The 17,560-nt window shown below is 39.1% G+C and overlaps 3 protein-coding genes across 3 annotated transcripts in view; 1 reads left to right on the top strand and 2 right to left on the bottom strand.

Annotated features, from left to right (window-relative positions):
• The window catches only part of LOC129758727 (U3 small nucleolar RNA-associated protein 14 homolog C-like), a 138,447-nt gene that overhangs the window by 29,892 nt on the left and 90,995 nt on the right, over positions 1 to 17,560 (bottom strand).
• Positions 216 to 7,094, top strand: LOC129758733 (inositol oxygenase-like). Its single transcript, XM_055756337.1, has 5 exons — positions 216 to 389; positions 708 to 879; positions 6,203 to 6,548; positions 6,618 to 6,848; positions 6,919 to 7,094. The coding sequence occupies exons 1-5, from the start codon at positions 369 to 371 to the stop codon at positions 7,025 to 7,027; spliced, it is 879 nt and encodes a 292-aa protein (XP_055612312.1). The 5' UTR covers positions 216 to 368; the 3' UTR covers positions 7,028 to 7,094.
• Positions 9,874 to 16,138, bottom strand: LOC129758723 (protein suppressor of white apricot-like). The gene is made up of 5 exons (XM_055756327.1): positions 15,589 to 16,138; positions 13,075 to 13,247; positions 12,067 to 12,474; positions 11,004 to 11,997; positions 9,874 to 10,941 (listed from the first exon to the last, which is right to left on the bottom strand). Exons 1-5 carry the CDS (start codon positions 15,849 to 15,851, stop codon positions 9,957 to 9,959), a joined length of 2,823 nt encoding a protein of 940 aa, XP_055612302.1. The 5' UTR covers positions 15,852 to 16,138; the 3' UTR covers positions 9,874 to 9,956.

Here is a 17,560-nt window from a genome sequence, read left to right as displayed (position 1 = left end):
TGATGACGAACTGATCGAGCAAAACATTTCAATAACTATAAATATCAAATAAATCATAAACGAAACACGCGGCAGTACCAAACATATTCCAATTGAGAGAATTACCTACAACTAACAACATACAGACAGAACCTGTTGCATTTCATCGCTCCTCGATTTTCCATATTCAAACCAAACCGTTGTTTTTTAGAGATAACATTTTCATTAAAATCGGGATGAGGCTCGGTTCGTTCGCTCAGTTCTAGGGGTGGATTGAAACAATACACAACCAACAAGTGGAAGGATCGTTTTGTTAACAAGTTTCGTGTAAAAAGTTTTCCTTAAAAAGTGGTACCATTGATTGTCACGTTGATTGAACGAACTGCACCATGCGTATTATTGTGGAAGAGGTCAGTTTTGTGAGATTGAGCACATTTCTTGATGTGTGATTTTGAAACAGTTAACGGAAATGTGACTCATAGAAAAACCTGAAATGAAAGAAAAACTTAAGATCATCGACGACAAGCAGAAATAAATTGGAAACGATTTTGGAAAAAACAGTAGAAAGGTCGATCTCTAAAAGAGTGTTTTGAAAAAAAGTTTTTCATATATTTTAAATTAAAAAAAAATATCTTAAAAAGTTTGAATCACAAAATTTAAAAAAAAGAATCGTGACAACGAGGGCATTTTTTCTCAAAATTTTCTTATTTTTTCTAATTTCTTAAAAGCACCCCAATCTGTTGGATGTTTCGGAGTTACTAAGGCCGGAGAAAAAGTTCGCCGACAAAGAGGTGTCTCAGTTCCGAGATTACAGTATCGACGAGAATGACCCGTTAAAGGAACGTGTTCGGCGAACCTACAAACTGATGCATACTCACCAGACGGTGGATTTCGTTAAAGGTAAGACGATTCTGTAATTTGATTTTTTTTAGATTGAAAATGTGACTCTTAAGAGCTCAATCGGAATATAATTTAAAAAAAAAAAACATATAATTCTTTGCATTGAATCTATTTATTTCGTCTTCAAACTGTTCCGATGTCTTATTTTAGTTATTTCAAGTTTTACTGCTCAGCATTTTGGTTAGAAATCAATTCGATGCAGGGATCAACATATTTTCAAATATGATCTGAGTTATGGGTTAAATTTCAAAAGTTTTCGTTCTAAAGTTGATAAAAATTATATCTAGGTTTTTAAAAAATATATATTTAATAGATTTTGAAATTATTATATTTTTATTCCAAACTTGTGATCTTTTTTTAAATTTAATTTATCGTTTTTAACTGTAAGTAGATTTCAAATGCCAATTTTGAACTATAAATTAAGGGCAAAGTTCAGTGCATCCCAGTGCAAATTTGAATTTAGGTGTTACACGGAAAAACTAAGCTACTCATAAAATGTGTATTGATTACGCATTCGTTTTAACTAATCGTCTGATACTAAAAAAATGTATATTCCGAATTTAAATTTGGGTAACCAAAATACAAAAATAGCTAAATAATTAACAGCGTTTAGACAATTCTGTATAAAAAGTTGTTGTTTTTGGAATTTTGTTAAAAAGGGATGCCAAGAGCAAATTGCAAAAGCTTTCCGATGGTGGCAAAAGTTACTACCGAAGTAGAATGTTAAAATTAAAAGAAATTTGCGTGCTAAATAGTTTGTTGATAGTCATTTATTTAAGCATGAACTGGTTGGTCGTATGCTGAATGCTGTAATTTTGAGTTCCGATTAAGTAAGTAAATTTTCAAAATTCTGAACATTTTTCGATGCATTTCCGAAGCTGAACAGTTTTAAAATTTCTTTTTCTTCTTTGTTCTATTATCTTGACAGACAGAATTGCATATCAACGGCGCGGCGTAACGTGAAGAAGCATGATACGGCCGTTTATAGACAACAACCGAAATCCAACGCTAGCGGATCCAAAAAGTAAGAACCTAATATGCACAGCGGCTGGATAAGAGTTAGCGAAAATTCATTATTTAATGAAAACGTCAAAAATCAAAACGAGCAAAATGGAATGGATTCCTTCTTCCAATGGTAATATTTATCTTTTTCTTTGTAGCCTACGACGAAAAGCTGCCAATAAATGAAAAAAGCAAGTGAACCCATTTAGGAAAGTGACCATCACAAAAAAAGAGGACCCGCTGAAGAAAATTAAACAACAACTTTGAAACGGCAATTGAAACTGAATTTCAAATCAATACTTCAACTAACTGATATCTGAATCGAATTCAGTTTTTAAAACATTATTTAGATCGATTATTTTTTTATTTCAACGATATTCAGTTGCAAGCTTACACTATTAGTCTGTGCTTACACTTTACTTAACTATATTTATTAACATTTAAAAGTTATGTTATGCTTGTTAAATTAAAATTTAAGAATCAAGCGGCTAATCGAATCTTGTTTTTCACCTTCATGATAATTTCAGCTTTAATAAATAAGATTATTTTTTTCAGATATTACGTTCACCGTTTCGTGTGAGTCTTCCGGTAGACCCAGAAACCCATTGCTGGAGAACAGATTACGACAAAACTGGATAAATAATGACGATCCATCAATCACCGCTCAAGTGCCATTTTAATTTATAGTTTCATGTTTTATAATTTTAATGTTTTTTTGCAGTGTAATCTCATATATTTTTAAAATGTGTTTATAAATAAAGAATTAGAACGACTAAATTACTTCGAAGATTATTTTTTGCTGAAATTTTTTATTTTAGAGGAAACTTAATTGTTTAAAGTCTGGCATCCCTTCAAAATATACAGAATTGAGCAACTGGCTGAAAGCTTTAAAATGTATAAAAGCTTTTTGCTCACGCTCTGCGTAAAGAGCCCAAACTTAAAACTAAGTGGAGACACTTTTCTTGAAACTGTATGGATTTTTATACAGATTAGAGTAACTTTTGTTACCGTGTAGGAAATCTGAGAAATAGTAAATTGACAAAAAGTAAAAAAAAAAAACAGCAACCTTCGAAATATGTTCAAACATTCTGAAAATTATATTTTGGAATCTAAAGTTGCAAAAATGTGTCAAATCCTGTCTACTTTCCAATCTACTTTCAAAAGTTTTCAACCTTAAGTGAAACACTTTTAGCGGTTCATTTGTTGAAAAGTATTGTTTTTACACCACTTTTCTACATTTTTGTGGTCACAATCTAAAAAAAAAAAACAAAAAAATATATCCTTGTGCGCAACATGTAGCTTCTAACTTCAGCTTGAACTGTATCGAACAGGGGAGTGACATCCCTATCCTTTGTCATTGATTTTGACAACCATCAAAATTACGGGCCCACGATTTTGTGGGCCCATAACAAACCTGACATTTTGCTGTCAAGGAACCGGACTAGATGTCAATTCCTAGAGAATTATGAATGATTGCACTCTAACACAACAATCATTCTGGTTCCTCATTGGTTGAAATTTTGACTTTTTCAACTCTGTACTGCTTTGAGAGGAAAACACCATAAACGTTTCTCCCGATGGATAGAAAAAAAGAAAAAGATTCTTGTTCGCAAGAAGAACCAGATTGTCACCCCCCTGGTATCGAAAAGTCATTAGCAACTGTTAAAACTAGTTTACTCAAAATGGGTGAATTTTTTTTCTGTGTGCATACAAGCAAAAGTTTGTTTACATGCTTAAAAAGTGTTGTGCAATCAATTTATTCGGATTATTTTTTCGCTATGGTTCGTATTGATCTTGAAACTAGAAAGAAAATTCTGCACACTTGGTGCACGGAAAAGGGTGTTGCCTACAACCAAATCGCAAAACGGTTCCAAGTACACCACAAAAGCGTGAAAAATATCATCGACAAATATGGCAACGAGTCGTCCTTGAAGGATCTGCCTAGATCCGGAAGAAAACCTGGGTCCAAACAGACCCAGCTGGATGCTAAACTAGTCACTCATATCAAACGTAACCGATCGGTATCAACGCGTGATATGGCTAAAAAGTTCAAAACCAGCATTGGAATGATTCAGAGAATCCTGGCCTTGAACTCCTTGAAGACGTACAAGAAGCGGAAGGTAACTAAGAAATCAGTAGAGCAACAATCTCGAGCAAAAACAAGGACACATAAACTTTACGAACGGATTCTGGGCAACGGCAACAGGTGCATCTTAATGGACGACGGAACCTAAGTCAAACAGGATCACGACGTCACGGCGGAAGTTTTTTTTTTACGACAACTCGGGGCTCAAAGACTGCCAAATTGTACATCAATTGGAGTGTACGGTAGTACGATATTCGAGTTTATTATTCACCGAATTTCGGAAATATCTTACAACCTTATCTGGTAACAACAAGGACTATAAAAATCGCTCACTCATCAAAACGCACATGAGAATGCTTCGCCGCCGGTTCGCTATTTGTTTGTGCTCAATACAATCACGAATAGCAACACAAACGATTCTACGATGGTAGTTTCTTTGTTGCTCGTTTTACAAAATATTCATGAGCGAGTCTGAGCAACGGGATCACGAGAGACTCGTATTTGCTTCGTGAAAATTTAGATTCCAAGCTTGCTGTTTGTTTAGAGGAGTAAGTACGTCAGTTCAAAAGAAAAAGGAATCTTTCGGCTCCGTACCGTACCATCCGGGCACCGATCGTTTGAAGATTGGCTTGCCCTACACAAGTGTACACTGTTGCTGTTGATGTTCCCTCAAGCTTGTAGCTTCAAAAAGTGACGCACATTCTTCCGTAGGAAGCAATGATAACACCACTAGCATGAAGGAAATGTATTCTTTTGGCTCGGCATATTTGCCTGAAAAGAATAATAACATCACTAACATGGATTGCCTCTACCGACCGTATGCACACTGTTCTTCTTTTTTTTTTTCAATTCCTGTTGGCCAACGCTGTTGAAAGCCAACACGGCTTGGCGTCAGTATTGTTGCTGTTAGTGTTTTTTTTTAAGCTCAAGCTTCGCAAAGGGACGAAGATTTTTCCACGGGAAGAAATAATATCATTACTAACACAGCTCATGAGCGGGTTGGTAAAAATTTTCACGAACCAGCTCGCTGCTACGCAATCGTCGGGTTGATGCTCAACTTTGTGTGCGAAGAGGGAAGCAAAATAAAAAGGAATCAGGAACCTTGTTCGTGTTTTCGTTTTGGTCGGGATTGATTCGTGAGAACAGGAGATTCTCGCTCACACCTCATTCGCGTTCCACGACATTCTTATGAGCAAAAATCGGAGCGATGCAGGTTCCGTCGCTCGTATGAATGAGTTTTTCAATCCTTGGGTAACAATAAAGGCGATATCATTTTTCTTTACGGAATTGAACCGATTCAAATAGACGGCGTTTGTCCTAATAAAAAAAATTGTTCAGGATGAGAAATAGGGGAAAAATCACAACAAATTTAACGAGATTTTGAACGCGTTTTTACCGAATCTCGGGAATATTTAATATGGTTATAAGATTCATGATAGTTAAAATGAATAAAATTGTAGAAATCGGATGCAATAGATTGACGAAATATGTTGAAAAAACATGTTTGTTACAAATTTCAGGGGTCAGCAACTGGATTTTATCAAAACAGACATATTAGTTGCCTTTAATCAGAAATCAACCGAAGAAAGGGAAAGGAGGAGCCGTTCCAGAATGCACTCATCCGATCTAATTATTTTGTTTACAAACAACAATGTGGCAAGTTTGATTTATGACGCCCAGATCGACCCTCGTTGATTAACGGTTGATTGATTAGAAAACGTGCTAATCGAAAGATAACCGGAGATTATAAAGGGCGGAAAAACACCCATGCAGAGATAGAATTGAACCCCTACTTATCAATATTGTCCATGGTGTGCAAATGCGTCGCAAACCTTGAGGAATCGACGTATCAAGATCGCAGGTTGATCTGATTGTAAACAACCTGTTAGTCAGCGCACATCAATTATGAAAATGTTGTTAATCGATATACACGTTATAGAACACGTGAACTTTTACGATCTGTTTCTATATAAACATGAATTTTCTGAGGAAGAACAATCCAACGACTGTTGTAGGTAGCTCATATAAATAGAAAAAAATATGTCTAAAATTAAAACATCTAAGTACATCTATATTATTTTAAGATTAAAAAAGTGATAAGAGGGTGAAAATTGACATTTGAATACGTGTAAAAAAACCATCTGTCTCCCGGCGGGATTTGAACCCAAGATGTGGGTTCCCGTGGCATCACATTTAAAAAATTTTTTTAATCATTTTCTTTTTAATCCCCCAAAGGTCGCCACGAAGACTGGCTCAAATTCGACCATTTCCGGGCAACGATTCGGGAAGCACTGGAGAAGCTCAATGATCTGGTCGATGAATCCGACCCGGATCTGGACCTACCCAACATCATTCATGCGTTCCAGACTGCCGAACGAGCTCGGGAGGAATACCCGGAGTGGGACTGGCTGCACTTGACCGGCCTTATCCATGATCTGGGCAAGGTGATGGCCTTCTACGGGGAGCCACAGTGGGCCGTGGTCGGAGATACCTTCCCGGTCGGGTGCGACTGGGGTCAGAGTATCGTCTATCGGGAGGAAAGTTTCGTGGACAATGTCGACGGCAAGAATTCCAAATACAAGTAAGTTTGTCAACATTCAGAGATGTTTTTCTCGAAGTGATAACCTTTTCTTTTTTTGCATACACCTAGCACCAAATACGGAAAGTACCAACCCAACTGCGGTCTGGAACGGTTAACAATGTCCTGGGGTCACGACGAATACCTGTACCGGGTGTTGGTGCACAACAAGAGTACGCTGCCGCCTCAGGCTCTGAACATGATCCGGTACCATTCGTTCTACCCGTGGCATTCGGGTGGAGACTACGCTCATCTGACCACGGACAAGGACGAGGAAACCAAACGATGGGTCTTGCTTTTTAAGTTAGTATTGATTATATGAAGTTCGCGGAAAAGGAAACAAATCACTAATATTTTTTTGCTCTCGTTGCAGTCGTTACGATTTGTATACCAAATGTACGAAGATACCGGACTTGGAGGCGCTGTGGCCGTACTACCAGAGCTTAATCGACAAATACATTCCTGGAGAGATTGAATGGTGAAGGCGCGAAACGGGACCAGATATATGTTTTAATATTTATACTAGAATAAAGCAATTTTTGTTTGAAATAGACAATTAATTACATTGATAAGCTGATACTATCACTAATGGCAGGCAGGCATACCTCAATATATTTAGTTTCACAAATTTAACTAACGTTTCATGAGTAAAACTTAGCATCTAAAGGGCATGTCACATCAAATTGCATCACGGAAAAAAACCCTGTAGAAATTCGCCCAGTAGATTGAACCATTTGAAAATTTTAGACAGTAAAATAAAAACTATTAAACAAATTTTGGAATTTTCTTTTTATTCATACTTCGAGCCCAATCCCGTATGCTCGCACCTTCCTCTTTACCCCGTCCATAACGTTCTGTACAACATCAAGTTGTAGTTTTTTTTAACAGAAATTCATTTTCTCTTGAAGTCCGCCTCCGATTTGACAACTTTTGGGTTCTTAAGGAGGGCCTGCTTCATAATCGCCCAATATTTCTCTATTGGGCGAAGCTCCGGCGCGTTGGGCGGGTTCATTTCCTTTGACACGAAGATGACCCCATTGGCTTCGTACCACCAGTGGTACCACTCCAACGCGTCCTTTGAATAGTGGCACGAAGCGAGATCCGGCCAGAAGTTGATTGAGCCCTTGTGCTGCTTCAATAGTGGTAGTGAGCGCTTCTGTAGGCACTCCTTTAGCTAAACCTGCCCGTTTACCGTGCCGGTCGTCACGAAGGGAGCGCTCCGCTTGCCACACCATGTACTTTTTGGCAAACTTGGATAGTTTCTGCTTGCGAATCTCTTCCGGAACGCTCCTCTGCGGTGAAGAACAGCAGGCCCGGCAGCTGACGAAAGTCCGCTTTGACGTAGCTTTTGTCGTCTATTATCAGGCAATGCGGCTTCGTCAGTATTTCAGTGTACAGCTTCCGGGCTCGCGTCTTCCCCACCATGTTTTGCCTTTCGTCGCGGTTAAGAGCCTTCTGAATACTGTATGTACGCAGGCCCTCACGCTGCTTTGTCCGCTGGACGAATGAACTTGACAAATTCAGCTTTTTGGCGACATCCCGGACTAAACTTCTCGGATCACGTCTAAACTGCTTAACTACGCGTGATCTTTTTCACTGACGGAGCATCCATTTTTGCCGTTCTTCATCTTCCGGTCGATGGTTAGGTTCTCGAAGTATCGTTTCAGTACTCTGCTGACCGTGGATTGGACGATTCCCAGCATCTTACCGATGTTCCGATGTGACAACTCCGGATTCTCGAAATGAGTGCGCAGGATTACTTCACGACGCTCTTTTTCGTTCGACGACATTTTTCCAAATTTACGAAAAATTGACAGTGAAGCATGGCCAACGTGATCTATACACTCTTATCTTATTATAAGCGAAATCTAAAGATATCAGCAGCAACATGTGAAAAGGGTATAAAAGACAAAGTAAACAAAACCGGTTTTCAGTGGATTCTAATAGCCCAATATAAGCTCTACTTAACACAAAAACCGTTTTTAGTTTTTCAGTTTTCGTAAGATTTATAATGCAGTTTGAGTAAAGGATCTAAAAAATTTAGAGCCATAAAATGACAATATCCTCACACAGATTGATTTATACACCCTTTACTCCACAACAAAGCAAACGGTCTAGATGCAAAACATTAAAAGGGGAAGAATGCGGAAGCTATTCACTCACTCCTATAGCGAAAACCATAAGCCTTTGTCAAAAAATAGGGGAAATTTTATCTCCATCTCACTCACACATATGAGACATACAGTACAAAGCGAAGGGTGTATAAAACATTTAGACGAATTTCATACTCCAGCTAGGGTCTATAAACAATTGCGGGCTATTTTTTCATGATAACACCGTCGTATCGATAAAAACATATTTAAAATGATCCTTCGCACCGTTTTGACCATAAAGACTTGGGAGATTCCTCGTGAATTTTAATTAGCGATTTAAAAAAGATTGCAAAATTTTCAAACGCGTTTTTCTCGAAACGTCATAAATGAACATAGACCCTTTTCTCGTGTTGCTGCTGATATAATTCCAAAAAAATCAATTTCTACAGCGTTTTTTCCGTGATGCAATTTGATATGACACACCCTTTAGGTTGAGAAAATCTAAAATTTAGTTTTGAAAAATAAACAAACAAAAATTCAGGTCAAAATTTAGAACATTTCATCTTTTTTAATCTGGGATTTTGAACAGTGAGAGCTGAGAGCTTTTAGAGCTGAGTCAATGAGCAACAATTCACGTTGATTACGATTATTGGGTATTAATGAAAATTGGGAAGACCTTCAACAATTTAATCGTTTAAAGTTTGTCTGGAAGGTCCAAGAGTAGATTTAATATCACTTACCTTATACATCCTAGTATTGTAAAAGCCCAAAATTAGCACCGACAACTTGATTGAGCGATCTCATCACTTAGGCAAGTCGATTCAAGTGAGCCTGGTTCGAAACCCGTTAGATTTTGGCGTTGTATTGGCATCCATCAGCAGTTTTTCGACGTTATCATATATTTTCCTACGTCGCTATCCATCCTATGTTCTTACCTGCTAGCACGAATATTCACCATTTACTGAAACCAAGACCAACCAATTTTTTCGTACAATCAATTTGCTTGAATCTTGTAAATCCAACAATACACCGTTCGAACCAATACTTTTCACAATGTTTCAACAGTTCACTCGAGAGTTTTCCAATTTCAGTTTGTCTTACAGTACTAAATTTTCAAATCATTTGAACCCAAAAGTTTCCTTTTTGTTTCTTCGCTACCGAAACGCAACTGCTTTCAAACACGCTATCTTCTAATTGATAAATACTTGTGATATAAAATAATCGAACACCTGCACTTATTACTGAACATGTTATTCAATATTCATTTCCACTATGTGCATTATATACAGCCCTGCTCTAAAAAACATTCTTCCGAACGTTACAAGTCGTACTGTAACATTTTCCAGCGTTCCTCACTCAAGTAGTCTACTGCAGGCTCCACCTGATCTTCCCGCTCATCCTCCCAGCCATGTGACGACGACTGGTGACTGGATTTATAGGAGTGGTGATGATGATGGTGCCGCTGTTCCTGCTGCTGCCTAGATGAAGACGACGATCGGGACGATTTTCGATGCTTGTGGTCCTTCTTTTTGCTCTTCTTTTTCTTTTTCTTGGACGAAAGGGATCGTTCAGAACACTTAGACCGGGAACGGCTGCTACGGGTTCGCTTCCGTTTGGACTTGGCCGCCTTGCTGCGACTCCGACTTGGGCTTCGACTGGCACTTTTAGATTTCTTCTTTTTAGATTTTTTGCTGCTACTGCTGCTGCTGGTTTTGCTTTTATGTTTGTGCTTCCGCTTCCGGGAGCCACTCTCAGTCCGGGACAGAGACCTGCTGCGAGATCGTGAAGGTCGTTCGACTGGTTCTTCTACAAGTACCACGTCGTCCTCGGCACTTGAGTCAATTTGATTCAGACTGGGACTAGGCGAGTGCGAAGGTATTGAGTGAACGGACATTTCGGAACTGTCATCATCGTCGTCTTCGTCCTCTTCATCTTCGTCATGATCCGGGGCGCGTTGTTCTTCTTGGTGATTTTCACCTTTTTCGACACCGTTTTTAGCCACAGCAACTGAACTTGAAGGTTCTGTAAGTTCAGGACTCGAACTTTGCTGCTGCGTAGGGGACTCTCGATCGTCCGTTTTAGCCGGTTCGCCTTTGTTGATCAAACTGAGGAACATGCTAGCTTTTTTCTTACGCTCCAACTGTAGTTGCTTTTCTTTTGCAATCATGGCCATTTTGTCACGAGCAGCTGTTGCCAGTTTGTCTTTGATGCGATCTTCTAGGCGTTTCTGGTCTTTGGAGCCACCGGGTTCAATTAAATCAAGCGGGAGTTGAGCCTTGATTTCGTCGAGTGGTATTTTTAAACTGAAAAGAATAAAAGTTAGTAAAAGTGGGTATCTAGATTTTGTACATTGCAAATATCCCACCCTTTTCCTGAATCATTGTCTAGGACAGCTGGTGGTGGAACGGGTGTTGGAATTGTGAATTGTTCAATCTGTGTTATCTCCTCTTCAGTCACCGTTTCTCGATTAGCTTCTTTTACAGGATCTGGGTCAGTTGTAGCCACATCGTCTTTTTTACCGGTGTTAGCTTCCTCCTCATCGACGCCACCAAGCTCTTGAACTACACTGGAGCTAATCGATTTAGCTCCTTCGTCTTTATTTTTTATAGAAAAACATACCGCTCCACCAGGTTTGGTGGCTTGAATCAGCGGCACCGGAGCCGGAACTGGTTGTGGAGCGATGTTAACCGTTTTGATTCCTATGCTCGGCATTTCTACCACGGTACCATTTTCAATCTCTCGGGTAATGGTCACCTTTTCTGGGCTCTCCCGTACTTCCTCGTACGGATCCGTCAAGAAGCGTACTCGAAATGCGTAATACGGATAAAATTCATGATCTTTCCGAAGGAACAGAAACCGGGCATCATTTTTGGTTCTCAACGCTTCCTCGAAACTGTACCCATTCTTCACTACGTATGTAGCCGTTTTTTCAATCACGTGTTGAAAAATCTCCGGAGGAACAGCGCCACTAAACGTGATTTTCCGCCTTTCAATCTTGGGAGCTGCTTCCGCCTTGCGAACTTCCTCGGGTTCGTTCCCACTTTCATCGCTGTCGGAATTGTACTGTACCAGACCCGCCAAACCAGTGGGGACCGTTTTTTTCTCCACCGAATTCTCAGTATGTTTTTGATTGCTCTCTGGATTCGAAAACTTTAGGATACCTGGATTGATGGGCGATTTCGATCCTTCACTGTCGCTGGTTGGATTGCTAGGAATCGGGGCACCCGTTATTTTACTGATAAGCTGGGTGTAAGCGCAGTCCACCGACGGTTTATATTTGATGGCAGGAACGGGAATCGGTATCTCGGCAATGCTTTCGACTGCCGATTCCACAGGTTCAGCTTCTAAGCCGTTCAGTTCTAGAAAGGGGATTTAATAATAATTTAAAAAAAAAAGGAACACAACCAGTACAAGCTTAAAACACCCACCTTCTTCCGGAACCTCCTCCGGATATTGGTTGGTTTTAACGGCCATCAAAACGTGCCGATAGTATCGATACAGATGCCCTCCCGGGTTCAGGAAGTCAAACTGTGGATTGGCGGCCTGTTTGGCTTTGAGCAGAATCTCCATCTGAGAATCCTGGGAAGCGATAAATTTAGCCGTCTTCTCGATGATGGCGTGCTCCTTCATGGTGTCGGGCCGTTCCAGGTCGTGCGGAATCTCGAAGTTCGCGGGAGCAACGAACGGCGGATCCAAGCTGTCGTCCTCTTCGCCCGCTTCCGGCGGTTTGGGACCGACCGTTGGCGATCCGGTGCCATCCTCTCCGGTGCCCTGCGGATCATCGTAGTTGAAGGCTATCTCGGCACCGGCTGCGGAGGCGCGTTTCGCTGCTTCCTCTGTGAAGGATAGACAAACTTATTTAAAAATAATAAAAATAAATGAAATAGTTGAACAATTTTCTTCAATCCGATATTTGGACATCCTTCGTCCTTTTTTTTGCACTACTACATGATTTTTTTTTCAAGGCATTTGTTGACGATCTTCTTCATTCTCGACAAAGACGTTCTGGTCAAACTGTGTTGTATTCGAGAGGCATTCTCGTGGCCCTTCTACATGTTGGCGTATTCTAGCCTACACGGAAGATTACTGTAAAGTGGTATCCATCCGGAGTACCAAACGCGACATCTATGATGGATTTACGTCCCTTTCTGTAGATTCTTAAATGCGATTTTTTGATGTTAACTTCCACGGACTTGGTCTTTCGACATTGACTTTGAGACCTGCTCCTGCCTGTGGATATGAAGGTCACTGTTCAGTATTTTCTAAACAAAACTGTTCTTTTTCCGAAGGGATCTGACGCCATGTATGGTCTTATTTTTTTAAATTGGTTTATTCATCCTCATTGCTGAATTTAGTCACCTTTTACGGCATGGAGCGGTACCCCGGAGGTAGCTTTTCATATTCATTAAAATGCATTTAACGAAAAGCGAACTTACCCTGTGCGATCTCTTCCTCGACCTCGTTGGTGTACAGACTGTGGTACCGTTCCTCTTCGCAGAGCTGCTCCGCTCGCTGTTCCGCCGGCGGTAGACAATCGATCCGGTTGCCGTATCCCCCTGGAGGTGGCTCGTGTTGGCTCAGATCGTGCAGCGCTCCCCGGGCGTCGTATCTGTTGTGGTCCCGTGGGAGACACATTTTCGGCGGTGCCAGCAACACGTGTAAATGAGGGAAGAAAGAGAGACAAAAAAGAAGGACGGAACACCAGATTAGTACTAGCCATGGGATACGCTTCGGTGACGGGACTTCAGCTTGGCACCAGCACCTGGTGACAAAAAACAAACCGAAGTTACCGGAATCAACCACGTCGTTCGACGAGGAAATCGGAACAGTACTAATGTTTTGTTAGACGGACATATTTAAGCGAAATTAAAATTTGTACAAAACGTTACCATTCATATAGGAGTAGATTCGCGACAACAAAGACTTCCGCATCCGAACGACATGGAAGATCGATGGTACAAAAAGAAAAACGAGAAATGATAATCGTGTTTTGTAAGTAATAGAAAATCATATATTACCACGTGTATACATACCACGACCGCGCTGCAGGTTGACCCTTGTTTTATTGTATTTTTTTAATATCTGAGCTAAAAGAAAGATTTGCCATTCGTTCGAATATTTAAGAGTTACTGGTGAACTCTGTGGCTGATCGGTTTTCGAATGGTTCCGACCGATTGATCATTGATAAGCAGTAGGTAATGCCAATCATTACACGATCAGCCTATAGATGTGTAGTGATCCGCGGCTGGAGAGCTAAAAACTGAGCTGATCGGGAGAGTTCGTACTAGATATTTATGTCGATATTGCAGATTTAGATTGATCTATTGCAAATTTTTGTTTATGTTTAATTTTTTTATCGAGTTACCGGTTTAATATTTTTATTTAGCAATCTCAACAAGATATTTGAATGTTATATTAATCGGAAAATTTTAATGAAATATTTCAGAGTTTTTTTTTTAAGTTTGCCTAATGCCAGAAAAATTGAACTATTTTATATTGTTTAGAAATTAGGGTTCTGTTAATTGCAATAAAAAATTATTAATAAGGTACACCGGGGTAAGTGTGGACGCGGGGTAAGTGTGGACGATGGCTATAAAAACAATATTGTGCACTATTTTTTCAAACTTTTAATGCAGAATGTTCAATTTACTTGTAATCTATCCAATAACTGTGAAAAAGATACGATTCAGCCAATAACGGTTGCTTACAGCGACTTTTTCGGAATTTTCTATTTTCAACTACGATGTCGAGTTGATGTGCATCTTTTTCAATTGCAAATTTCTCCTAAACTAGCTGGCTCTCGATGAAAAACTCTACATTGAAACAATCCTTACATTCCAAACAACCAGTTAGGAAAAGAAACAGCGGTTAAAAATTAAGAAAAAAGAGTTTATTTACAAAAAACTAAAATTTTGTCTCCAACCCCTACCTGGGGTAAGTGTGGACGGCTTTAAAAAGACTTGATGTTTACACATTTTTTCAATTTTCTGTCTTTCATCCTTTATGAGTTGTATTATTTAGCTATATTAAGCATTCGGATCATGAAAATTTGAGTAAAGTACTTATTTGTTCTGTGTTTTTGATGAAATCGGATCTCGTGTGTTGTAACATAAATTACACACTATAATTATAGTATCATGAACTTTTTTCAAAATTTTGGACGATTCGAGCAATAAAGTAACGTATTCAACCAAGAAAACACAAATTTTTTGAAAATTTCCTGAGAAATCAAAGGGAAAATCTACCGTCCACACTTACCCCATAAAGCGGGGTAAGTGAAGACACCAGCCGTCCATAACGATTTGCGTGATAACTTTTTTTGCTTTGCTTCTATCGAGCTCATCTCTTCAGCTTTTGTAAAAAAACATGTTCTGCATCACATTGAACGTCAATTTATCAAAATTGCTCCACTGCTGATTTTTTTATGATTTTTTAAAGTTGAACTATACGAAAACCCGTCCACACTTACCCCGATGTACCTTAATTAATTTCTTTCTAAAGAAGTCAGTCTATGGGTCAATTAAAGGTTTTAAATTGACCAATTATAAAGGATTGACTGCTATAGGATGTTGATTGTCATGGAATTCTATCTTATACTGCTTCCTCAAGCCTCCAGGCTTATATTCGATGCCAGATTTAGGGAATATCCTTAGCATACTTGGTCAGGTATGTGTTGTTTTAAGTCATCTTTACAGCAGAATAACTTAATTCGTGAACGACATTCAACGAATGATTATTGGTTGGTAAATTTATCATTTTGATAATTTTAATTCTTAAATGCTAATGACTCAGCTGCGCAGCTTGCAGTGTCCACTGAAACCTAAATCGCTAGATTTGGGACAGGATTCATGGTTAGGAAAATCATGTGGATCGGCCCAAGAGGCGTAAGATATAATCTCTGATTCTTCAATCGAAAAGGGTAATTTTAAAAGTAGGAAGGAATTATTAACCTGTCTATCTTCAACTGATTGTCGCCCATCCACGGAATCAGATGCCGGCCCTGGTCGATGAAGCGCGCCTTGTCGTCATCCCGGAACACCTTGCAGCTGTACCCGAACACGAGCAGATCGGCAAAGTTGTCCGCTCCGAATCCGTCCCGATGGTGATGATGATGATGGAAGTGTGCCTTGTTTCGCAGTATTCCCGATTCGCCGTTGTTGTTCTGGAGATGATGATGCCCCAGCCGGCTACCTTCACCGCTTCCAGAACTCATTTCCACTGCCCTGCCGGGATAAGCCCTCCCGGTGATGATGCCAGCAGAATGTTCCTTCTCATAAACAGACCAATCAACCTTGCGTCCCTAATTTCCCGTCTCTAGCTCCCAAGCCACTTCTCAACGTTCTTCGTTTGCGTGCTGCACTTTTTCAAAAAGCTCGGACACTCACTTCCGGAACCATAGTTCCGAACCGATCAAATTTCATTAGCTTTACTGCACCACAACAGAACAAAAAGAAAAATCGATCCCCGAAAGGTTATATTCTTGCGTCCCTTTTTCTGAAGCGTCAATTACCGCCGTATTCACCTTTCCAGACGGTCGCGTAGGCCGAATTATCGAACCAAACTATTAAAACCGGGTCAAGAAACTTCCCAAGCACAAGAGGAACGTTTTTTCCGGTACTCCCGAATCAGAAGTTCTGAAAAATTCCGCTTTTTCACAAAAGAACCTCGCGATGGCGAAAATGCGGGACCAAAATTTTTGAATAACAAAAATGGCAGCGGGCCAACTTGTCAGAATGCATCGGACCGGGTTGCCATTTTAAATTTTTGGATAGTCATTTTGATCACGCAGGAAAAAGTTTTTTTTTTGGTCTTAATCTGAAATTAGAATCTGAAATCTGAATTTGAAATCTGAATCTTAAAAATGAATTTGAAGTCTGAATCTGAAATTTGAATTTGAAATGTGAAATCTGAAATCTGAATCTGAATTTGAATCCGAAATCTTAAATCTAAAATCTGAAATCTGAATCTGAAGTCTGAATCTGAAATCTGAATCTGAATCTGAAATCTGAATCAGAAATCTGAATCTGAAATCTGAATCTGAAATCTGAAATCTGAAATCTGAATCTGAAATCTGAATCTGAAATCTGAATCTGAAATCTGAAATCTGAAATCTGAATCTGAAATCTGAAACTGAAATCTGAATCTGAAATCTGAATCTGAAATCTGAATCTGAAATCTGAATCTGAAATCTGAATCTGAAATCTGAATCTGAAATCTGAATCTGAAATCTGAATCTGAAATCTGAATCTGAAATCTGAATCTGAATCTGAAATCTGAATCTGAAATCTGAATCTGAAATCTGAATCTGAAATCTGAATCTGAAATCTGAATCTGAAATCTGAATCTGAAATCTGAATCTGAAATCTGAATCTGAAATCTGAATCTGAAATCTGAATCTGAAATCTGAATCTGAAATCTGAATCTGAAATCTGAATCTGAAATCTGAATCTGAAATCTGAATCTGAAATCTGAATCTGAAATCTGAATCTGAAATCTGAATCTGAAATCTGAATCTGAAATCTGAATCTGAAATCTGAATCTGAAATCTGAATCTGAAATCTGAATCTGAAATCTGAATCTGAAATCTGAATCTGAAATCTGAATCTGAAATCTGAATCTGAATCTGAAATCTGAATCTGAATCTGAAATCTGAATCTGAAATCTGAATCTGAAATCTGAATCCGAAATCTGAATCTGAATCTGAAATCTGAATCTGAAATCTGAATCTGAAATCTTAATCTGAAATCTTAATCTGAAATCTGAATCTGAAATCTGAATCTGAATCTGAAATCTGAATCTGAAATCTGAATCTGAAATCTGAATCTGAAATCCGAATGTAAAATTTGAAAATGAATCCCAAATCTTAAATCGGAAATCTTGAATCTTGAATCAAAAGCCTAAATTTGACATTTTTTTCAAAAT

This window comes from Uranotaenia lowii, chromosome 3, assembly GCF_029784155.1.
Source record: "Uranotaenia lowii strain MFRU-FL chromosome 3, ASM2978415v1, whole genome shotgun sequence".
Lineage (NCBI taxonomy): Eukaryota > Metazoa > Arthropoda > Insecta > Diptera > Culicidae > Uranotaenia > Uranotaenia lowii.
This window is presented reverse-complemented; position numbering and strand designations above follow the sequence as displayed.

Excerpts from the sequence above, each read along its gene's own strand:
- LOC129758733 (XM_055756337.1), top strand. The coding sequence starts at position 369 with ATGCGTATTATTGTGGAAGAG. Across the intron at positions 390-707 it reads TGCGTATTATTGTGGAAGAG|CACCCCAATCTGTTGGATGT; the intron begins GTCAGTTTTGTG and ends ATTTCTTAAAAG. Across the intron at positions 6,549-6,617 it reads GGCAAGAATTCCAAATACAA|CACCAAATACGGAAAGTACC; the intron begins GTAAGTTTGTCA and ends GCATACACCTAG.
- LOC129758723 (XM_055756327.1), bottom strand. The coding sequence starts at position 15,851 with ATGAGTTCTGGAAGCGGTGAAGGTAGCCGGCTGGGGCATCATCATCTC. Across the intron at positions 13,248-15,588 it reads AATCAGTTGAAGATAGACAG|ATACGACGCCCGGGGAGCGC; the intron begins GTTAATAATTCC and ends GGACCACAACAG. Across the intron at positions 11,998-12,066 it reads GGAGGAGGTTCCGGAAGAAG|AACTGAACGGCTTAGAAGCT; the intron begins GTGGGTGTTTTA and ends TCCCCTTTCTAG.